The 20,335-nt window shown below is 45.1% G+C and overlaps 1 protein-coding gene across 4 annotated transcripts in view; it reads left to right on the top strand.

The window, feature by feature from the left end:
• LSAMP (limbic system associated membrane protein) overlaps window positions 1-20,335 on the top strand; it is a 1,269,728-nt gene that overhangs the window by 762,208 nt on the left and 487,185 nt on the right. For all 4 annotated transcript variants that reach the window (XM_069635910.1, XM_069635911.1, XM_069635913.1 and 1 more), the window contains exon 3: window positions 12,381-12,506. In XM_069635910.1, coding sequence (XP_069492011.1) covers window positions 12,381-12,506 — 126 coding nt within the window. The remainder of the gene's footprint in view (window positions 1-12,380; window positions 12,507-20,335) is intronic.

Genomic DNA, 20,335 nt, shown 5'->3' with positions numbered 1-20,335 from the left:
CTGAGGGCCGATCCTTCTTCCTGATTAATTTAAGCCTTAAGAACATGTAATCAATGGTGCTAATAAATGTGCTTCTCCTCTGTGGCTTCAGCAGTTTGACTATTGTATTTGTACCTGGTGACTGTTTGTAACAATCTGATTGGACCTCGCTGGCTCATTACCTGCGCTCACTGCCGCGTCACTCGCGGTTCCTTCCACCAAGACTGGCCACCATGGAAAGGGAGAAGGGAGCATCTCACAGCTGAAAAAAAGATGCCATTATTACCCTGGTCTTGCGGGCAGCTGTACTAATAGCAATAAGTGTAGTGAAAGATTGGCCGACAATAGACTCATGGTGGGCAGACCTCAGGAAATGGGCAATGGCAGAAGCGACGGTGTGGATACGAGCGGTGCAGAAAGGAGAAGGGGAAACAGGACAAAAAATAACAGCATGGAACTCCCTAATCCAGGACCTGTTTGAACACAGAGAGGAAAGTGAAGGGGAGGGCCCTAGAGGGCAAGAGGAACAATGACGAAAAGACACTCGAGAAGTCCTCAAGAATAGGAGGACATAAACTGGAAAATTTGTAAGACTGTCACGTGCACAGAGTTAGCCCACAACAACACGATCTCCGGATCACTCTGAGATGGAAGATAAGGAAAGACACCCACGCAGAGTGCCGAACAGCCGGTTATGTTTTATGTTATATGTTATATGTTTTGTTTGTGTGTTTGTTATGTTATTATAAAATCAATAAAGAGATTAAAAAAAAAAGAAAGTGTAGTGAAAGATTGGGGTTTGGTAGTGCCAACCATCGTCGGTTCTGCGCCTAAGTTCTTGGTAAGAAACTCCTGTGTCGCAAAAAAAGTGGGGAAAAGAAAGAGACAAAGTCCCCTACCTCTTGTTTAAAAGTAAAAGGACATGGTTTTCCCACACAAGAAAATGCGCCACATAAGTATAGTTGTTAAGTATATTTTATCTTCAAAGTGCCAATTTGGAACACAAATGAAAGAACCGGTGATTAATGCAATGTCCGCCGCGTCGGCAGCCGACACGAGGAACCTAGCTACAGACTTCAGAGGTGGGATTGAATCCTGTGATTCGTCATTTTCAAATGTGCTTCTCATCACGAGGAAATTTAGACCTATTGGTCTCATGGTGTAATACTGATCTGCTCTGATTTGAAAAAGGCAGTGTTTTGTGCCGAAACACCTGTTATCTAAAGGCCAACATTGCATTAATCACCGGTTCTTTTGATTTGTGCTCCAAATTGGCACTTTGCTGATAAAATATACTTAACAACTATACGTGTGTGCCGCATTTTCATGTGTGGGGAAACCATGTCCTTTTACTAATAGCAATAAGGCCTATCGCTGGGGGAGGCATTACCGCTTCAGGTAATGCCCCTGGGCTTGCGTTAAGGCTCTAATTTCATGCTGGCCTGTAACTATGGGCCCCGGATCATTATCTGAAGCGGTAATGCTCCCCACGCCCCAGCTTGGGGCTATTGATTAATTATGTGATGCCACATTGTATTTCAGGTGCCATTTCTAGCAAAATGTGTGAGAGTCTGAGGTCTGCGGGGCTATGTTGCAGCCATCGCTATAAAGTTGAGATGTAATGCACACAAAGTTCCATGTAGAGAATCAACAAGTCCTTTGCATTGTTTCATGACTTTTAAGATCTTTTCAAGGGTTTTATGTAATTTGATACGTTTTATATGCACCCAGTTCTAAATGTCGTACCAGCCTCTCGTACCAAGTGCAGTGAGGGACTTCATAGTGGGTCTGGGGCCATTACCATCCAGTATGGCCCGTAAAACCATGTATTAATGCTATTAGCAACCCAAGGCAAACCCCTGAAGGGCTGATGGTAAGTAGACGTCCATTTTTTAAAAGGCTACTTTATATTAAAAGGAGAAGCCCCCTTAATATCTTTTCCTTCCCTAAAGCTGGCAGACCTCATCTGACTTTATTTTACTGTTGTCTTATTTCAAACCTTTTCTCACTTCAGTTTTCAAATTCTTGTGTTTTCTAACTCCCCCCTTTCAGGCATTGCTTTGGAATGTAGCACGCTTTTCCTAATTTGTTTTGCTGGCCTTTAAACAGTTTCTTGGATACATCTGGTCCATTCTACTTTCAGCTTGACCCTGCGCCGCACATCTGTGGGCAGCAGAATCGGTTAGTACTTTGGGTCTCTTTGAGTAGATGGACCTTTTATTTCTCATGTCGTATCCTGGCACCAAGAATCCCTTTGGTTTCTGAGGAACCTAGGTTGGTGCAAAATATCCTCCAGGTGTTTTTCTTTCGCCATTAGGGCCCTCGTTCCAGTATGGGGGACCTTTGTTCTGGCTCTGGTAGGGGGGACACATAGAACACCAGGGTATACTAGTTTGGGTCTACTTCTCCTTGCCATCCAGGACATTATTGCATTGTGAGGGTTTTTTTGTTTTTTTGTTTGTTAGGGAAATAGGTGCCATAGCCATGATGGTGATGTGAGCTCCAGCATGGAGAGTGTCCCAGCGCAGCAGGACCGAGCAGCCAGGTACATGAGAGTGGTGGCGGATTGTGAGCTGGGGGTTTGTAATAGTTTGGTGAGAGAAGGGAGCAGGGCCACTGTGCCAGGCCCAAATTTAAATGGCAGACACCCTGGGGAGGAATACAGTTGGCCATGAGAATGTGGATAGTTACTGATGGATTCCGCCCACATTTTTGCCAACTTGGTTGGCCGGACACTCTCCCCCAGGTGCCAATGGGAGTTAAACCAAGTGTCCACTGTATTCCAGCCCCCACAATAGTATACCCCATAGTCCCTTAGCCAAAAAAAGTAAAGACTTTTCTGATTTAAAGATTCAAAAACATGAACTTTGTTGTCCCCTTTTGGGTTTAAATTCACAGGGACAACGCAGACGAACAATTTGTGAACTGGAGAAGGCCTCAAAGAGACACCATCTCTTCCACAGAGTTTACAGATTTGCCAGGGCAGACCAAAAGACTGACCACATTGACCACTGTGAAACACCTTCTCGACTATACCCCATTGCTTATAGTCTGCCTCGCCTTTGTTGGATGGAGAACTCTGGCTGTAAGGTTGTAGTCGGCATGCGATCCTGAGCCAGATGGTCTGTAACTTGCCTGTTGGATGGCATGCTGTAGCCATTGGTGCTAGTTGCGGTACTTAGTTCATTAACAGGGGAGTTGCTAAGTCTGGAAAAGACCCTGGGCTACGCTGATGTTGGAACTGTTGGGACTGGGGGCTAGCTAGTCTTTTGGCTGTAGCTCCTGAAATTCTATCCGGGGCTACAACCGAAAGATCAGGGGCTATAGCCCCCTTAGCCCCCCCCTATTAACAAAGACTGTTGTACCATTGACATTTAAGGTAGGCACCTCCTTTACCAGGAGGGAGTCCCCAAAGACAGAAAATGGTTGTAGAGATAAATCTCCATCCACAACCATGGGATATTTGGATTAGGGCAACATATGAGCCACAATAATGGGAGATTGTGCACACTACAGAACAAATGTCTCCACAAGCATGGGAGATTTGGCTTATTGCAGTTACGTATCTCCCCGATCAGAGAAGAGTTGGATTAGGACAAAAGAAAATTCAGTTACTGCACAAAAATGTCTCCACAAATGTGTCATACACCATGGGAGATAGAGCTTAGTGTAGAGAAATGTCTCCACAATCATTGGAGATTTGGCTTAGTGCAGAGACATGTCTCCACAACAATCTGTGATGTGCTTTAGTGCAGCAAAATGTCTCCACAATCATGAGATATTTGGCTTACTGCAGGCACAGGTTGCTACAGTCATGGGATATTTGGCTAATTTCAGAGAAATGTCTCCACAATCAAGGGAGATTTGGCTTAGTGCAGAGAAGTGTCCCCACAATAATGGGAGATGTGGCCTAGTGCAGCAAAATGTCTCCACAATCATGAGCGATTTGACTTGGTGCAGAGAAATGTCTTCACAATCATGGGAGATGTGTCTTGGTGCAGAGAGATTTGGCTTAGTGCAGAGAAATGTCTCCACAATTATGAGCGATTTGGCTTAGTGCAGATACATGTCTGCACAACCAGGGAGTTTTGGCTTGGTACAGAGAGATTTGGCCTAGTTCAGAGAAATGTCTCCACAATTATGTGAGATTTGACTTAGTTCAGATTAATGTCTCGAGAATCATGGGAGATTTAGTTTAGTGGAGGGACGTGTCTCCACAATCATGGAAGATATGGTTTAGTGCAGAGACATGTCTCCACAATTATGGGAGATGTGGCTTAGTTCAGACACGTGTCACCACAAGCATGCCTTGTAGGGGGCTTAGTGCTTTACTGAGTCTAGGGCAGTGATCCATTACCGGAAGCAGACAAGTGTGTACCATTCAAATGTTATATTTTAATCGAGTTGTATTTCCAAATGGTTGACTTTGTAACTTTATTGCATTACATTGGAAAGGTGCTGAGGGGTTGGCCAGCTGATTTGCAGGATTTTCACACCCTGTCTATGTCCCCTTAAAAATGTTCATTTTCCCTGCACTGAAGTGAAGCACCTCACTTCTATCTGTACAGAAAAAAAAGTTGTTTCTATTTGTTTAACATTTCTTTAACATCTGTCGCCATTTTTAAGTGTGTAACATCACCTCTGGGGTGGAAGAACGCATCGAAGGTTGTCAAGGTCATTAATTACCTAATAATCCAGCGGCCTGTACTGCAATGTGTTCAGCTGCCCTACCTACAACATGGTACGAGTTTAAAAGAGCCATATTGTGCAAATACTGCCTGCTTTAATTTTATTTTACCTCCCAAACCATGACGTAACCCACCTTGTGAAGAATGTGAAAGAGGTGGACAGAAAACGAATTTAAAATATCTATGCTGCAGAAAGGCTAGTCAAAGTCTGAGGATGGGTTCTTCAACTACAGGCACAGGTGTGGGGACTTCCAGCAGGAGGCACTACAGTCTGCTAAGACATCCCTTTGGCTTTCTTTTCCTGCTACTACTGTAATCTCCCATGCAGGCATGTTTCTGCAGCCTGTAGGATAGGCAGAGAGAGCCGGACAGTGTGCCTTTAGCAGCGGGGCCCGAGTGCTGGCGCGTGCACAGCGCGCCGCAGCGCAGTACTGGGAAAAGTGAGGTCGCGTTTCTCTCCACTTATTCGCACAATGAATCACAATCAGGGTGACATTTAGACACTGACGCTGATTTCCCCAGAGCCGATCTGGCCCCGATCAAATATATATGTATACGTTTATATATAATTGTAACCCCGGCTCATATTGGAGTGCTGGGTTCAGGGCTCCTGGGAGGACCTCCTCGCACTCGCAGTACAGCTCCTCGCAGATATGTGGCCTGCAAAAGCCGAATAAATGCCTGGAAATAGTGTTCTTATTACGGGCTAGTTGGGAAATCACAACTGACTCAGCCATGGGAGACAACAATGTTGCCACAAGCATGGGAGATTTGGCTTAGTGCAGACATGTCTCCACAATCTGTTTCTGGGGATGTCCCGGGTGGATAGCTCAGCGGGAATGTGTTCGCCTTGGAAGCAAGACGACACAAAACACAAGTTCGGTCCCCAGGTCAGCGCTTAGAAACCTCTGGGTATTTAAGGTCATTATGAATAGCAACTAAGAAAATGCTAGGGGTGTATGTGTGCAAATTAGATTTTTTTAAAACAAACATAAAACGGGTTTTGAATGGCCATTTTTATTTCTTTTTCTGTTTTTGACTGTAAACTGTGTGATACACTGCATTACCAATGTGATATATTTTTATCATGAGACTTTAATCATGTTTTAAAAAGATGTGAGGATGCAAAGAGAAAAACGGACTTTAGGACAGGCAATACTATCATTAAACTCAGGTGACATGACGGGCCATTAATAATGCCCTCCAGGGCCACATTTTGCCCACAGGCTATAGGCCAGCACTGTTGGCATAGGAAGTGAAGATAAGAGAGATGTGATGTAGGACTCACGGAGTCTGGGTGTTTGGCTTTTTATATTGACTGCCCGTAGCCATGCTTGTCACTATTGTGCGCTAGCACCGTGGAGCGTCTCGTGTGATCGATGGAATTGCCAATAATTGTCTCAGAACCAAATAACCAAATATGGCAAAGTACTACTTTATTATCAGCTCAAATAAAGTACAAGGAATCTGGCGAACACCGAAATCTAGTCCACACACTCACATTTAATTTTCGATTATACAAAGGCAACAATTGTCATCTATGACTTCATCCTATGTGGAAAACAATAAAACCTATTGAAGGGAGGGATTGGTTAAGGGTACATATGTACCTATATACCATTTAAGTATTAGTAATATCACTGAATGCCCCTTAGCTAGTAGTCATGCCTTGGACCACCTCTTAATACGTATAATACTGATTATAGCATAGTAACATCAGCGGGTTGGCCTGTGCAACATTGTATAGTATGCCGCTACATAACCACTCATGATTGGTTGGCATACTTTCTCAATTTAGGACATTCTGCTCGCTAGCAGCACATAAGAAAAACTAAACCCAGGTGCGGGGAACAACATCAGACTGCCCACATTGGTTAATTATCCTACCATCTCTCATCAGTTAGACCATGAGCCAAGGCTTCTCCTTTGTAGTTGACTTTGCTGACTGTTTTCTTCTGTGGGATCTTTAAGGGAGTCAGGGTACACCACTATCTTCGTCCGAGACTTAATAAATAGAACTTGCTTTTGAGTCTTGCATCACATGTTAGTGGACCACAAATGTGTCCATTTTGCCCTGTTATTTACTGCTATTTGATTTAATTATGCTGGGTGCTAGTACTCTTCTTAGTCTCTAAAGACTTGGTTGCTTCATCTTACGTGTGCTTTCTGCACCCTTGATTGTCCAATGCTTGGGACTTGCAGATGTTTCTGCTTCTGCTTAACCCAAAAAAATGTGTCCTTCGTTCATAGCTTATCCTGATTAACTCCCTTTGTACTTTCCAATGATGTCTTGATGTGCCATCCTCATCTCAGCAAAACAGATATTCTTTGTTGCTTGCATGAAGCTGTTTTCTTCAGCGTTTCAGATCAGCAGCCCTGGTTTGTTTCTGAGGTAGTTTTGACATGATCCGCCGTCCATCTTCTCATCATGGACGCTTTACTCATGTTATAGATTCTACTGCAGTAAGCTTCTATGTAACTCGTCTACCTTGCATTTCTGCATATATACATTAGTTGAGCTTCATCTAATTTGTTTTCTCAGCATAGATGATTTCCCCACCTCTTTTTACTTGATTACTTCAATAGCTGTATTACACTTTCATTCTGCAAGTATTCTTATATCGTTTGTGTGCATCATTGTGTCTTCCCTTTATGATGTCACTTTACTCTCGTCGGTATGCACTTACAGCTCTTCAATAACCAATGGTGTATGCTGTCATCCTTCAACCAAGTTAGTTCTAGGGTACATCCGTTATGGTTATCTGAGTGCATAACGTTTCTCATATCTTCAGTGCGGTGTTGAGATGATACCTGGTCGAGTCTTCCTGCTTTGCTTCCAGTATGACAGAGATTTTGGGGTGGGCACTAGAGATGACATCATCCGTTCCGCAACACTATAGCCATTCCAACCCACTACCTGATTCTCCCCAATCAAAACATTCCACCTGGGATCTTCTTGAGCTAACGTTGTGCTTTTAAGGGAATGTAATTGTTATTTCTAAACAGTCTTCTGAAATGTATTTCCTTAATTGCAGTTGTAAAGCAGATTCTGCTATGATAAAATGTCTTAACAATGTGTACTTTCCATCACTTTACTTGTATGCAACATGTGCATCATTTTATCTGTTACTTGCATGACATCTTCCAAACGAATGCTGGCAACGAAAACAGTTTTGGCTCTTGTATTGTCATTTGCCAGGCATTTCCATGTACCAGTCGTTGTCGTCTTATGACCTTGCCATACCAATTTGACAATGCCTGGAAAAGGATTGTTGGCTTTGCCAGTGCTTGTTCTTCCATTGATTCCACAATACCTTTAGAGTATGGGGAAAAAAACAGGCAGACGCTGGATGGGATAGGTGGCTGAGATCTTGGTTCCAATCTTTGACAAACCGGCCGAAGGTGACCACTACAACTCTTGCAGTCGGCTCCCAGGAGATTCCACCGGATAGACATTTGGGACATCTCTCAAGCAAAGTTGCAGATCTGGACTCTAAGCTGGCCTCTGATTCTAGGTCAGAATCATCCGTGCATGTGCAAGCCCACAATGTGTGTCTCTGTATCTGTATTTATTTGAAGGAAGAGAAGAGCTTCATCGAGAAGCTTGGTGCACCGTAGGGAACAAGAGGCATTGCACGATACTGTAACCAGGCGATGAGAAGGAGCAGGCAAAATGGGTGAAATTCATTCTGCAGAGAAATTGCTGAATTCTGAGCAAAGTTATCTCGTTGTGCACATTTTGTCTGCAGTGCAAAATTAGCAATTTCAGACATTTTGCCTCCCGAAATGACAATTTTTGCCCAAAATCTGATTGTTTCCCCTGACATTTCTTATTAGGAGACTACAAAATGTGTCAGCCTCATAACTGCCTGACATGTTGGACAAAATCAAATAAAAATTGTCCGCAAGAAGTGAAATTCACCAAAATGTGTCGAACCAGGGAAAAATCGTCTGTGCCCGGCCGGTAAAGCGAAACTGGGGTCATTTTAAGGTGACCCAGCTTTACTGACCAATAGGGAGGAGTGGGATATGATGAGGAAACGTTATTAACATACAAGGCGAGAAAACTCCTGATAGATTGTGATCTTAGGTAAGACATGGGGGCATTGAGCTAAATGTATAAGAGGAGGGTCTGAACCTGCCAATCTTAGAGGTGTCCAAAACCTTTTTTTTTTTCTCTTTACAGAGATTTTTCCGTAGGGAAAATGAGCAGTTTTTAAACAGGCGCACACCCTAAACCGCTGGACAGTTTTGCTTCAACTGTGTTTCAGGTGTGGCACACAGAGATGCAGGTGTGCCTTTTGTTCATTTGGTGCATATCTGTCCAATAGTTTTGTTGACACATGTGATGGAAAGCGGGGTGCCTCCTTAACTGAAAACTGTTATGTATCTCACAGGGTGGACCTCGGAGCAGAAAAGAAAAGCCAACATTGTGTTTACAGCAATATGAGGTGTTCTCGTGAGAATTCTTGTGAGAACATAAACTTGCAACATGGTTAAAATGATGTTAGTCGGAGGTGAAACTGATTTTTATCTGCAGGGTGGGTTGTGGGAGGGCGCAACAGGAGTGAGTGAGCTGTTTGAGAGTTGGTGGTCTGCTAGGCTTATTGTTTATTTCTGCTTATTTTCAACTTTTCGCGACAGCGTTGAAGCCATCGCGAGAATCCCCAGGCAACTAGGCAGGTGTCCCACACACCAGCTATCGGGGCCAAGTGGCCCTGGCAGGACCTGGGGTGTGGGTGATGTCATTGGTAAAGGCTATCACTGTGCTCTTGTTTCCAGTAATGCCATCAAAGATGTAAGAAATGTCATTTGTGATATCATAAATTTACTCATAGGCTGCGCAATTCGGGGTTCAAAGATAAGGTGGTGTAGCTTCCATCACTTGTCAATGTATTGTGTTAAACAGTCACCTTAACTTCACTTCAATTAAAGTTTTTTCACTGAATATATATATATATACATATATATATATATATAAATACATACATATGTAGAGGAGGTCCCAAACACGATTCACACCCCCACCGCCCATTTTGAGGAGCCAGGAACGTTCACGCCGAAATATGAGACGTATGATGAGCAAATAAACCAACAGAGATCAGCAGCAGGGCACTGTCCAGTACCTATCAGACTGACAGCATGTATTGAAGTACCTGCACCTAAGAAACCTTGGACAATAAGGTACCCATTGAGAAAACCATACTGACAAGTGAGACAGAATGACGATTTTTAAAATGCAGTACCGGGAGAAACCAAGAAAGTCCTAAAAGAAGATGAATGCTGATGTCACAAGAACCCAGACTGACTCACACATAAAATATATGACGACCTATGAATGATGAAAAGAGACGAAACACCATGGATAAGTGACACACTGAGTTCAAAGCGAAATAACAATGTCAAATGTTAGAAGCTTATGCCATGCGTGTGAAGAAGATATTCAGCCAGCTTACACGTGTACATATGAAAGGAACCACAAGAAGCTTAGAAAACCGTGAGGCTTGCTAAAGCTTAATAGTAAAATAGAGTGTGGCAAGTGCCACCTATACATATCTACCTCAAGAAAATAACTGTATATAAGTATACTTCCACTATGCACAAGAGCAGAACGGACCAAATGTTATTTAAGGTCTCACAAGGATAGTTTTGCAGCAGGGAAATCAAGAATTACCGACACTCAGACGAAGGCAAGTCATGCCAAGAAGCCATGGTCGTACCAGCTGAAGTAGACCAACAGTAGATTCATTTAATGTAGAGAAGAACAGAGTATCCTATTCTGAAAGGTCAAGATAAGCCTCAGGAGGCAGAAGGCTGACAAAAGTAAATCAAATGCACAAATTGTATGGATAATAAGATAACTTTCACAGTGTCAGAATCACGTGACCGAGCCAGCAGCAGAGATGAAACTTTCAAACCTACGCATGGAATTGTGCCATGCCCAGGCGCCTTCACTTTTCCAGACCAAGAGCAGTCTCAAGGCCAAGATACAAAGAAATAATTGACACATGACCACTGAAGTGGTGATTGATTGTTGCAATCATTGGAGGGAGGCTGGGGGAGTGAACAAATTCCCTGCACCTGGCCGGATATTCTGCACGCTGCTAGGCTGGAGGAAAAGTATGAGTGTGGTTGATGCCAACCCAATCATAGTGAACTAAGTGATCTAGGATCCTATAGTTAATAAAGCCAATGAGACGTCATACTTTTAGTGACGTCTACGGCAGCCATTTTAAAGGAAGGAGTCAGATGCCCCATCTGACACTGTTTATCCAATCCTCTCACTTTGTTACCATATACATATATATATATATACATAGTACCTATATTAAAGTTACCTTCCGAGAACCAATAAAGTTGCATGCAACATTTTAAGCGTTACACATCAGTGATGACAAGTTTTTAGTATAAATAATGTGTTTTTTATGAAGTTTGTTGGAGTTGTGAAGCGAGAAGGAAGATCAAGCAACAGCTGATGTTCATGAACTCCCCGATTTTTGTACTTGTCATTAAACAGACTCCCTTTGCCAAACTATTGAGTTGTCATTATTGATTCGATGCACGAGTATTAATCTGCATCCCCATCCATCTCACGGGTGCTACTACTCATCTTAAAGTGGTATTGGGCAACTCCCAGCTTTATGGGCCGGTTCGGGTCCTAGTGCACATATATATAAATGGAACATAGTCTTTTTTGTTATGCTTGTGGTATTTTACATTCAATGATGTTACAGACAACTGCAATGCAGAGATGTCATGCTGCTTCTGTTAGCATCAGCACCCCATTAGAATATTACACTTTGCACCATGCTTCCTCTTGTCATTTGTCGCCTCACGCTGATTACATTGGAGCGGGAGAAAAGGTTGTGGCATCAGAAAGGCTGCCAATATTTAGGAAGCCACTCTTGCCTGGCATCACCAGAAAGTATCTGCTACAAGTTCAAGCATAAGATAGCCATAGAGGAAGGGGGAATAAAAAAAGAACATGACAAAACTTTGCAACTTATAATATGGCTGCAAGACAAGTGAGTGGAGTAATGTTATTGCTGTACACACTAGAATCCGATTGTGAACATTCGGTTCAATTTGGGGTGTTCTTCCTTTCAGGATATTAAAATAACATGTATTAACCTTTGCCAAATACAAAGAACTGTTTTGCTCTAGCATAATATATGGTGCCACATGTTCTGTTCTGGGATACATTTACCTCTGGGGCAGGGATCTGCAACCTTTGTCTCTCCATTTGATTTGGACTTCAACTCCCACCAACCATCACAAACATAGTCAATGATGAAGAATCCTGGGAGTTGTAGTCTTAAACATCTGGCGAGCCATAGGTTGCAGTCCTCTGCTCTTGGGGTCTCCAGTATCATGACTTCCAGACCCTTAAGGTCTCGTGGTTAGTTCGAAAGGATACTTTAAGTTTAAACAAGTCACAGAGCAGTTAGTGCATGCTTCACCGTGCATTATCCTGTACAGCGCCAACAGCATCCACCACACATGGCTGGTTTTGAAGTGGCAGATGGTCCCTCTCAGCTCTGTTGTTTGCTTCCTAGACTATTTAATGTCAGCTGGTGCTAGAACCCCAATGAGAGAACAAGAGGGAGACTAGGTCATGCTCCCTGCCATCCGGCCCAGTTCTGCAATGCTTCTCTTGTTCTGTGTGTCGTTATGGAATTTCTAACCTGGACTCAATGGCTTCTTCCTCTGCAGTTCCACCAAAGATCTCCAACATTTCGTCGGACATCACTGTGAACGAGGGCAGCAACGTGACCCTGGTGTGCATGGCGAACGGGCGCCCCGAGCCCGTCATCAGCTGGAGACACCTCACCCCAACTGGTAAGTCCACATTCATTGATGACCTTGGCGTGTCTAAGCAGCTGACTTGCATGCCTGTGTGGGCGTTCTCTTATGCAGTATTAACATACAGATGGGAATCTCCAGGGAGGTTTACCTGATGCAGTCAAATGAGCTCACTTGGCCCTCATTACAAGTCAGGTGGTGGACCATGGTGCTATTAGCACCAGTCTCCATGCCGGATTCCGCCATGGTGGATGGCGGAATTACCGCCCCATTCCAAGGTGAGTGGGGTGGTAATTCCCCATTCACCATTTGCCCTTCCCCATTTTTGCCCCATAGGGCATAATGGGGATGGGGAAGGCGCTAATTACGGCACCGTAAATCACGGTGCCGTAATTAGCACCAAGGTCGCTTAGCGCCTTGGACTTTAACGCCTCCAAAAAGCAGGCGTTAAAGTGTGAATCAGGCGTCAGGCGTTAAGGGTTAACGGGGCCGACGGCGCCCTTAAACCCTTAACGCCTGACTTGTAATGAGGGCCGTAGTCTTTGGAAAGAATGGCCTTAGCATGTTGATAATTCTAGGGACCTTTAGCTGCCGTTATACATGTGTTTGTGTTCAAGACACATAAGGACAGCTCATTCCTGCCCAATTCTGAGAGGGGCACCTGTTTCCAGCTGAAACACAATTATTCGGGCACTTATGCAACTGGCTATGAATTTTGAACGATCAGAAATTCAAAATACCTTGAAAAGGTGATAAAGCTGGAGGGGGTACTATGAAAGGAAAATAATAAGTGTGTGCAGTGTGCATGACGTCATCTCCCTGTGAGTGCAGATGTGCCCATCTGTCGAGCTTGCATGCTGTAGAACCTGTCTTAAAAGGGCACTCGCTGGGAAGTGTCATCGCTCACATCCACATCCTTGCCGCCTATTAGTATATGACTATTTGATGATGCAGAGAGACAACAAATCACCGATGGTCATCATAGCAAATAAATGGTTGATCTGGCAGCTGATCTGAAAACGTTGGGAAAGTGCAAATCACTTGCATAGACAACGTGGGGGGCAGACGGGGGGGGTGAAGAAGGGGGTGTAGAGTGCTTCCCAAGGGGAATTTGCAGCTAGAGATGGTTTCAGTTCCACTTTAAGAAACTGTGGGTTTAATACAACACCACGGTCGCAACTTCTGAAAGTGGCTACTATTGTCATTATGGACAATCTTTTAAAGACATCTGACCTTGCAAGCTTTGCGGCAGAGTTAATGTGGACACGTCTCATAGGTGTCAGAAGAGCTTCTGAGCTACATGTCTCCTTGAGCCAATCAATAGACAGCACCACATCTCCATCCTTCACACACGCTTCTGAGCTACAGTCATCCTTGAGCTCATCGATACACAGCACCGCATCTCCATCCTTCACACGAGCTTCTGAGCTACAGTCATCCTTGAGCTCATCGATACACAGCACCGCATCTCCATCCTTCACACAAGCTTCTGAGCTACAGTCATCCTTGAGCTCATCGATAGACAGCACCGCATCTCCATCCTTCACACGAGCTTCTGAGCAACAGTCATCCTTGAGCTCATCGATACACAGCACCGCATCTCCATCCTTCACACGAGCTTCTGAGCTACAGTCATCCTTGAGCTCATCGATAGACAGCACCTCATCTCCATCCTTCACACGAGCTTCTGAGCTGCAGTCATCCGTGAGCTCATCGATAGACAGCACCACATCTCCATCTTTCACACTGAGCTTCTGATCTGCAGTCATCCTTGAACCCATCAATAGACAGGACAACATCTCCATCCTTCACACTGAGCTATTGGTCAACAGTTATCCTTGAGCTCATTGATAGACGGGACAACATCTCGATCCTTCATACTGAGCTTCTGATCCGCAGTTATCCTTGAGCTCATCAATAGACAGGACCACATCTTCATCCTTCACACTGAGCTTGTGATCTGCAGTCACCTTTAGCCCTTTAATAGAGGGGACCACATCTCCATCCTTCACACCGAGCTTCTGAACCACAGTTATCCTTGAGCCCATCAATAGACTGGACCACGTCTTCATCCTTCACACCGAGCTTCTGAACCACAGTTATCCTTGAGACCATCAATAGACTGGACCACGTCTTCATCCTTCACACCGAGTTTCTGAACCACAGTTATCCTTGAGCCCATCAATAGACTGGACCATGTCTCCATCCTTCACACCGAGCTTCTGAACCACAGGTATCCTTGAGCCCATCAATAGACTGGACCACGTCTTCATTCTTCACAACGAGCTTCTGAACCACAGTTATCCTTGAGCCCATCAATAGACTGGACCACGTCTTCATCCTTCACACCGAGCTTCTGAACCACAGTTATCCTTGAGCCCATCAATAGACTGGACCACGTCTTCATTCTTCACAACGAGCTTCTGAACCACAGTTATCCTTGAGCCCATCAATAGACTGGACCACGTCTTCATCCTTCACACCGAGCTTCTGAACCACAGTTATCCTTGAGCCCATCAATAGACTTGACCACGTCTCCTTCCTTCACACCGAGCTTCTGAGCTACAGTCATCTTTGAGCCAATCATTTGCAGTGATTTTCTTTTCTCCTGCTTTGTAAAATTGTGTTAGACAACTCAAACATATGCATCTTTTTGCGATGCACATTTGTTTGCAGCATGTACTCCTTGCCAGTTCACGGATGCCCATGTAGCGCCAACTTCTTCTTCAGGTCTGGCAGTAATAAGAGAGGATCTTCTGCACAGGTACCATTCATCAGGACGCCCTTGCCATACCTGCAGATCCGTGCGGGAGGATGCAGGGAAGATGCTCCTGCAATACATGCCTGGTAAGGTAACTCAGCGGGTTGAGCGTTAACTGCTCCAATCTGTGTGTCATCCGCAGGTTGCAGCTTCGAATCCTGGCAAGCCCAACTCAGCCTTTCATACTTGCAAGGTTGATAAATAAGTACCAACTTTGCAGCTGGGTGGTATTTATTTACGTATTTGTTTTTTAATTTATTTATTGTTTATTTGTATAGTGCCTATACACAGAGAAGTGTTTTAAAGCACTCAAGAAGGTGGGAGTGAGGATGACACTCGGCTTTCCTTCAGGCTCCTCTCTATCGCTCATTCCTGACTGTCTATCCGTGATTCAGGATTGGTGCACTTCCAATGATCTCTGCCTTAATGTCAGTAAGATGTAGATCCTTCTCATTGGGACCCCTGCCCCTGCTTTCCCTCTCTCATTCTCGTAGCCGCCTTGGGCTCTCTTCCTTCACCTTCCTTCGAGGCAAAAAACATTGGTGTCATCTTCGACTCCACTCTCTGTCTCTCTCTTCTCACAACTCGGGCGTCACCATGAAGTCCCACTAGCAGCTGTACCTCCTCAAAGCAACTCTTCCCTTTGTCACTTTCCCCCAGATGCTCACTGTATCCAGAGCCCTGGTTTTCTCTAGGCAGGACTACTGCAACAGCCTTTTTCTCAAGCTACCTTTGACTACACTCCGCCCTTTGCAACTAATCGCGAACAGGACTGCAAGACTTATCCTTGGCCTCACGCCCAGGGAACATATCCCTCCAGCCCTGAAATCTCCCTGCTGGCTCCAGGTAGCTGCAAGGATCAGGTTCAAGACCCTTTGCATTGTTCACAAGGCTTTCTGGGCTGGGGCCCACCACTACATCCAACGCTCTGTTCCAAAATACCTTCCTTCTCAGCTAACTCCATCTCTCAAAGGGTTAGACGCTTCTCCAGGCAGAGAGTGGGGGTGGGGGGGCAGATCTCTCTCCTCTGCAGGTGCCTCCCTCTGGAATGGCCTCCCTTCTCCTCTCAAACTTGAGCCCGATCACCAGAAGCTCCGGATTCTGCTCAACACTTTCCTCTTCTGCTTTCTCTCTCTCCCTCCCCTGCTGAACTATCTGACCTACCTGTCTGCTGTACCGACTGTTTGCTTGGCTACCCTCAGAGTCTCACTGGGTACCAGCTTCTTTCTTAAACAGTCACCCCTGCACTGCCTCCGTCCTTCCACGCACTTAGGGGCTGTAACTGTAACCCTACAGTGCCTTGTTCCCTTGCACTACCCAGAGCCGCGCTGCCCTGACTGCACATACTCAGAGCAATGCTGCCCTGCATTCCCCTCCCCTCTCCCTTGCAGCCCCTCTTTTTTCTTTTCTCTTCTCTCCCCTTCTTGTCCTCCTCTTCACTTCCCCATCTATGCCTCCCTCCATCTCTTGTTCTAAATTGTACCCCTCCTTTTTTCTCTATTGTTTCATTCCTTTTTTCCTACCATCCTCCCCCACTGCACCCTTCCTCCATCCCCCACTGCTCCCTTCCTCCATCCTCCACTGTTTCCTTCCTTCCTTCCTTCCTTCCTTCCTTCCTTCCTTCCTTCCTTCCTTCCTTCCTTCCTTCCTTCCTTCCTTCCTTCCTTCCTTCCTTCCTTCCTTCCTTCCTTCCTTCCTTCCTTCCTTCCTTCCTTCCTTCCTTCCTTCCTTCCTTCCTTCCTTCCTTCCTTCCTTCCTTCCTTCCTTCCTTCCTTCCTTCCTTCCTTCCCCACTGCTCCCTTCCTTCCTCCTCTATTGTTCCCTTCCTTCCTCCTCTATTGTTCCCTTCCTTCCTCCTCTATTGTTCCCTTCCTTCTTCCTCCACTGCCCCTCCCTTCTGCCTCCATTGTTCCCTCCCTTCTGCCTCCATTGCCCCCTTTCTTACACCTCCATTGTTCCATTGCTTCCTTCTCCACTGCTCCCTCCCTTCTTCCTCCATTGATCACTTCCTTCCTCCTCCATTGCTCCCTTCCCTCCTTCTCCATTGTTCCCTTCCTTCTCCATGTTCCCTTCCCTCCAACCATTCTTTTCTATTGTTTCCTTCCTTCCTTCCTTCCTTCCTTCCTTCCTTCCTTCCTTCCTTCCTTCCTTCCTTCCTTCCTTCCTTCCTTCCCTCCTTCCCTCCTTCCCTCCTTTCCTTCCTTCCTTCCTTCCTTCCTTCCTTCCTTCCTTCCTTCCTTCCTTCCTTCCTTCCTTCCTTCTCCATTATTACCATAGTTCTCTTCCTCCCTTCTCCATTGTTCTTTTCCATCTCCAGTGTTCTCTTCCGTCCTTCTCCATTGTCCCTTTCATTGCTAGGGACCATTCTTCTGTCTCCAGTGTTCCCTTGATTCCTCCCTACTTTTTGTCCTTCTCCATTGTTCCCTTCATTCCTATCTACCTTTCCGACATCTCCATTGTTCTCTTTCTTCTCCATTGTCCCCTTCATCCCTTCCCCATTTTTCTCTTCCATCCTTCTCCATTGTTCCCTTCATTCCTAGCTACCGTTCATCATTCTCTATTGTTTTCTTCCTCCCTTCTCCAACGTTCCCTTCATTCTGAGCTACCATTCTTCCTTCTCCATTGTTCTCTTCCTTCTCCATTGTTCTCTTCCTCCCTTCTCCATTGTTATCTTCCTTCCTTCTCCAGTGTTCTCTTCCTCCCTTCCCCATTGTTCCCTTCATTCCTAGCTACCTTTCCTCCATCTCCATTGTTCTCTTCCTTCCCATTGCCCCCTTCCTCCCTTCCCCATTGTTCTCTTCCTCCCTTTTCCATTGTTCCCTTGATTCCTAGCAACCATTCTTCCTTCTCCATTTTTCCCTTGATTCCTCCCCACCTTTCTTCGTTCTCTATTATCCTCTTCCTCCCTTCTCCATTGTTCCCTTGATTCGTCCCTACCTTTCTTCCTTCTGCATTGTTCTTCTCCTCCCATCTCCATTGTTCTCTTCCCCCCTTTTCCATTGTTCCCTTCATTCCTAGGTACCTTATTTCCTTCTCCATTGTTCTCTTCCTTCTCCGTTGTTCTCTTCCTCCATTCTCCATTGTTCCCTTCATTCCTATCTACCTTTTCTCCATCTCCATTGTTCTCTTCCTTCTCCATTGGCCCCGCCATCCCTTCCCCATGGTTCTCTTCCCCCTTCTCCATTGTTCCATTTATTCTTAGTGACCATTCTTCCTTCTCCATTGTTCCCTAGATTCCTCCCTACCTTTCTTCCTTCTGCATTGTTCTCTTACTCCCTTCTCCATTGTTCTCTTACTCCCATCTCCACTGCCCACTATATTCCTAGCTACCTTTCGTCCTTCGCCATTGTTCTCTTCCTTCCCCAGTGTTCTCTTCCTCCCTTCTCCATTGTTCTCTTCCTCCCTTCTCCACTGCCCTTGTATTCCTAACTACATTTCATCCTTCTCCATTGTTCTCTTCTTCTCCATTGTTCGCTTCCTCCCTTCTCCGTTGTTCTTTTCCTTCTCCAGTGTTCTCTTCTATCCGTCTCCATTGTTCCCTTCATTGCTAGCTACTGTTCTTCCTTCTCCATTGTTATTTTCCTCTCTTCTCCACTGCCCCCTATATTCCTAGCTACCTTTTGTCCTTCTCCATTGTTCGCTTCCTTCCCCAGTGTTCTCTTCCTCCCTTCTCCATTGTTCTCTTCCTCCCTTTTCCAATGCCTCTGTATTTCTAGCTACCTTTCATCCATCTTCATTGTTCTCTTCCTTCTCCATTGTTCTCTTCCTCCCTTCTCCATTGTTATTTTCCTTCTCCAGTGTTCTCCTCCGTCCTTCTCTATTGTGCCTTTCATTGCTAGGGACCATTCTTCCGTCTCCAGTGTTCCCTTGATTCCTCCCTACCTTTTGTCCTTCTCCATTGTTCCCTTCATTCCTATCTACCTTTCCTCCATCTCCATTGTTCTCTCCCTTCTCCATTGTCCCCTTCATCCCTTCCCCATTGTTCTCTTCCTCCTTTCTCCATTGTTCCCTTCATTCCTAGCGACCATTCTTCCTTATCCATTGTTCCCTTGATTCCTCCCTACCTTTCTTTGTTCTCTATTATTCTCTTCCTCCCTTCTCCATTGTTCCCTTGATTCATCCCTACCTTTCTTCCTTCTGCATTGTACTCTTCCTCCCATCTTCATTTTTCTATTCCCCCCTTCTCCATTGTCCCCTTCATTCCTATCTACCTTTCTGCCATCTCCATTGTTCTCTTCCTTCTCCATTGGCCCGCCCTCCCTTCTCCATTGTTCCCTTCATTCCTAGTGACCGTTCTTCCTTCTCCATTTTTCCCTAGATTCATCCATACCTTTGTTCCTTCTGCATTGTTCTCTTACTCCCTTCTCCATATGTTCTCTTCCTCCCTTCTCCACTGCCCACTTTATTCCTAGCTACCTTTCGTCCTTCGCCATTGTTCTGTTCCTTCCCCAGTGTTCTCTTCCTCCCTTCTCCATTGTTCTCTTCCTCCCTTCTCCACTGCCCCTGTATTCCTAGCTACATGTCATCCCTCTCCATTGTACTCTTCTCCATTGTTCTCTTCCTCCCTTCTCCATTGTTCGTTTCCTTCTCCAGTGTTCTCTTCTATCCTTCTCCATTGTTCCCTTCATTGCTAGCTACTGTTCTTCCTTCTCCATTGTTTTCTTCCTCCCTTCTCCACTGCCCCCTATATTCCTAGCTACCTTTCATCCTTCTCCATTTTTCGCTTCCTTCCCCAGTGTTCTCTTCCTCCCTTCTTCACTGCCCCTTATATTCCTAGCTACCTTCTTCCTTCTCCATTGTTCGCTTCCTTCCCCAGTGTTCTCTTCCTCCCTTCTCCATTGGTCTCTTCCTCCCTTTACCAATGCCCCTGTATTTCTAGCTACCTTTCGTCCTTCTCCATTGTTCTCTTCCTTCTCCATTGTTCTCTTCCACCCTTCTCCATTGTTCTTTTCATTCTCCAGTGTTCTCTTCCGTCCTTCTCCATTGTCCCTTTCATTGATAGCAACCATTTTTCCGTCTCCATTGTTCCCTTGATTCTTCCCTACCTTTTTCCCTTCTCCATTGTTCCCTTCATTCCTATCTACCTTTCCTCCATCTCCATTTT

The sequence above is a fragment of the Ambystoma mexicanum genome, chromosome 7p (assembly GCF_040938575.1).
Source record: "Ambystoma mexicanum isolate Mex_15411 chromosome 7p, UKY_AmexF1_1, whole genome shotgun sequence".
NCBI lineage: Eukaryota > Metazoa > Chordata > Amphibia > Caudata > Ambystomatidae > Ambystoma > Ambystoma mexicanum.
Note: the sequence above shows the minus strand (reverse complement) of the source record. Positions and strands in the feature narration are given on the sequence as shown.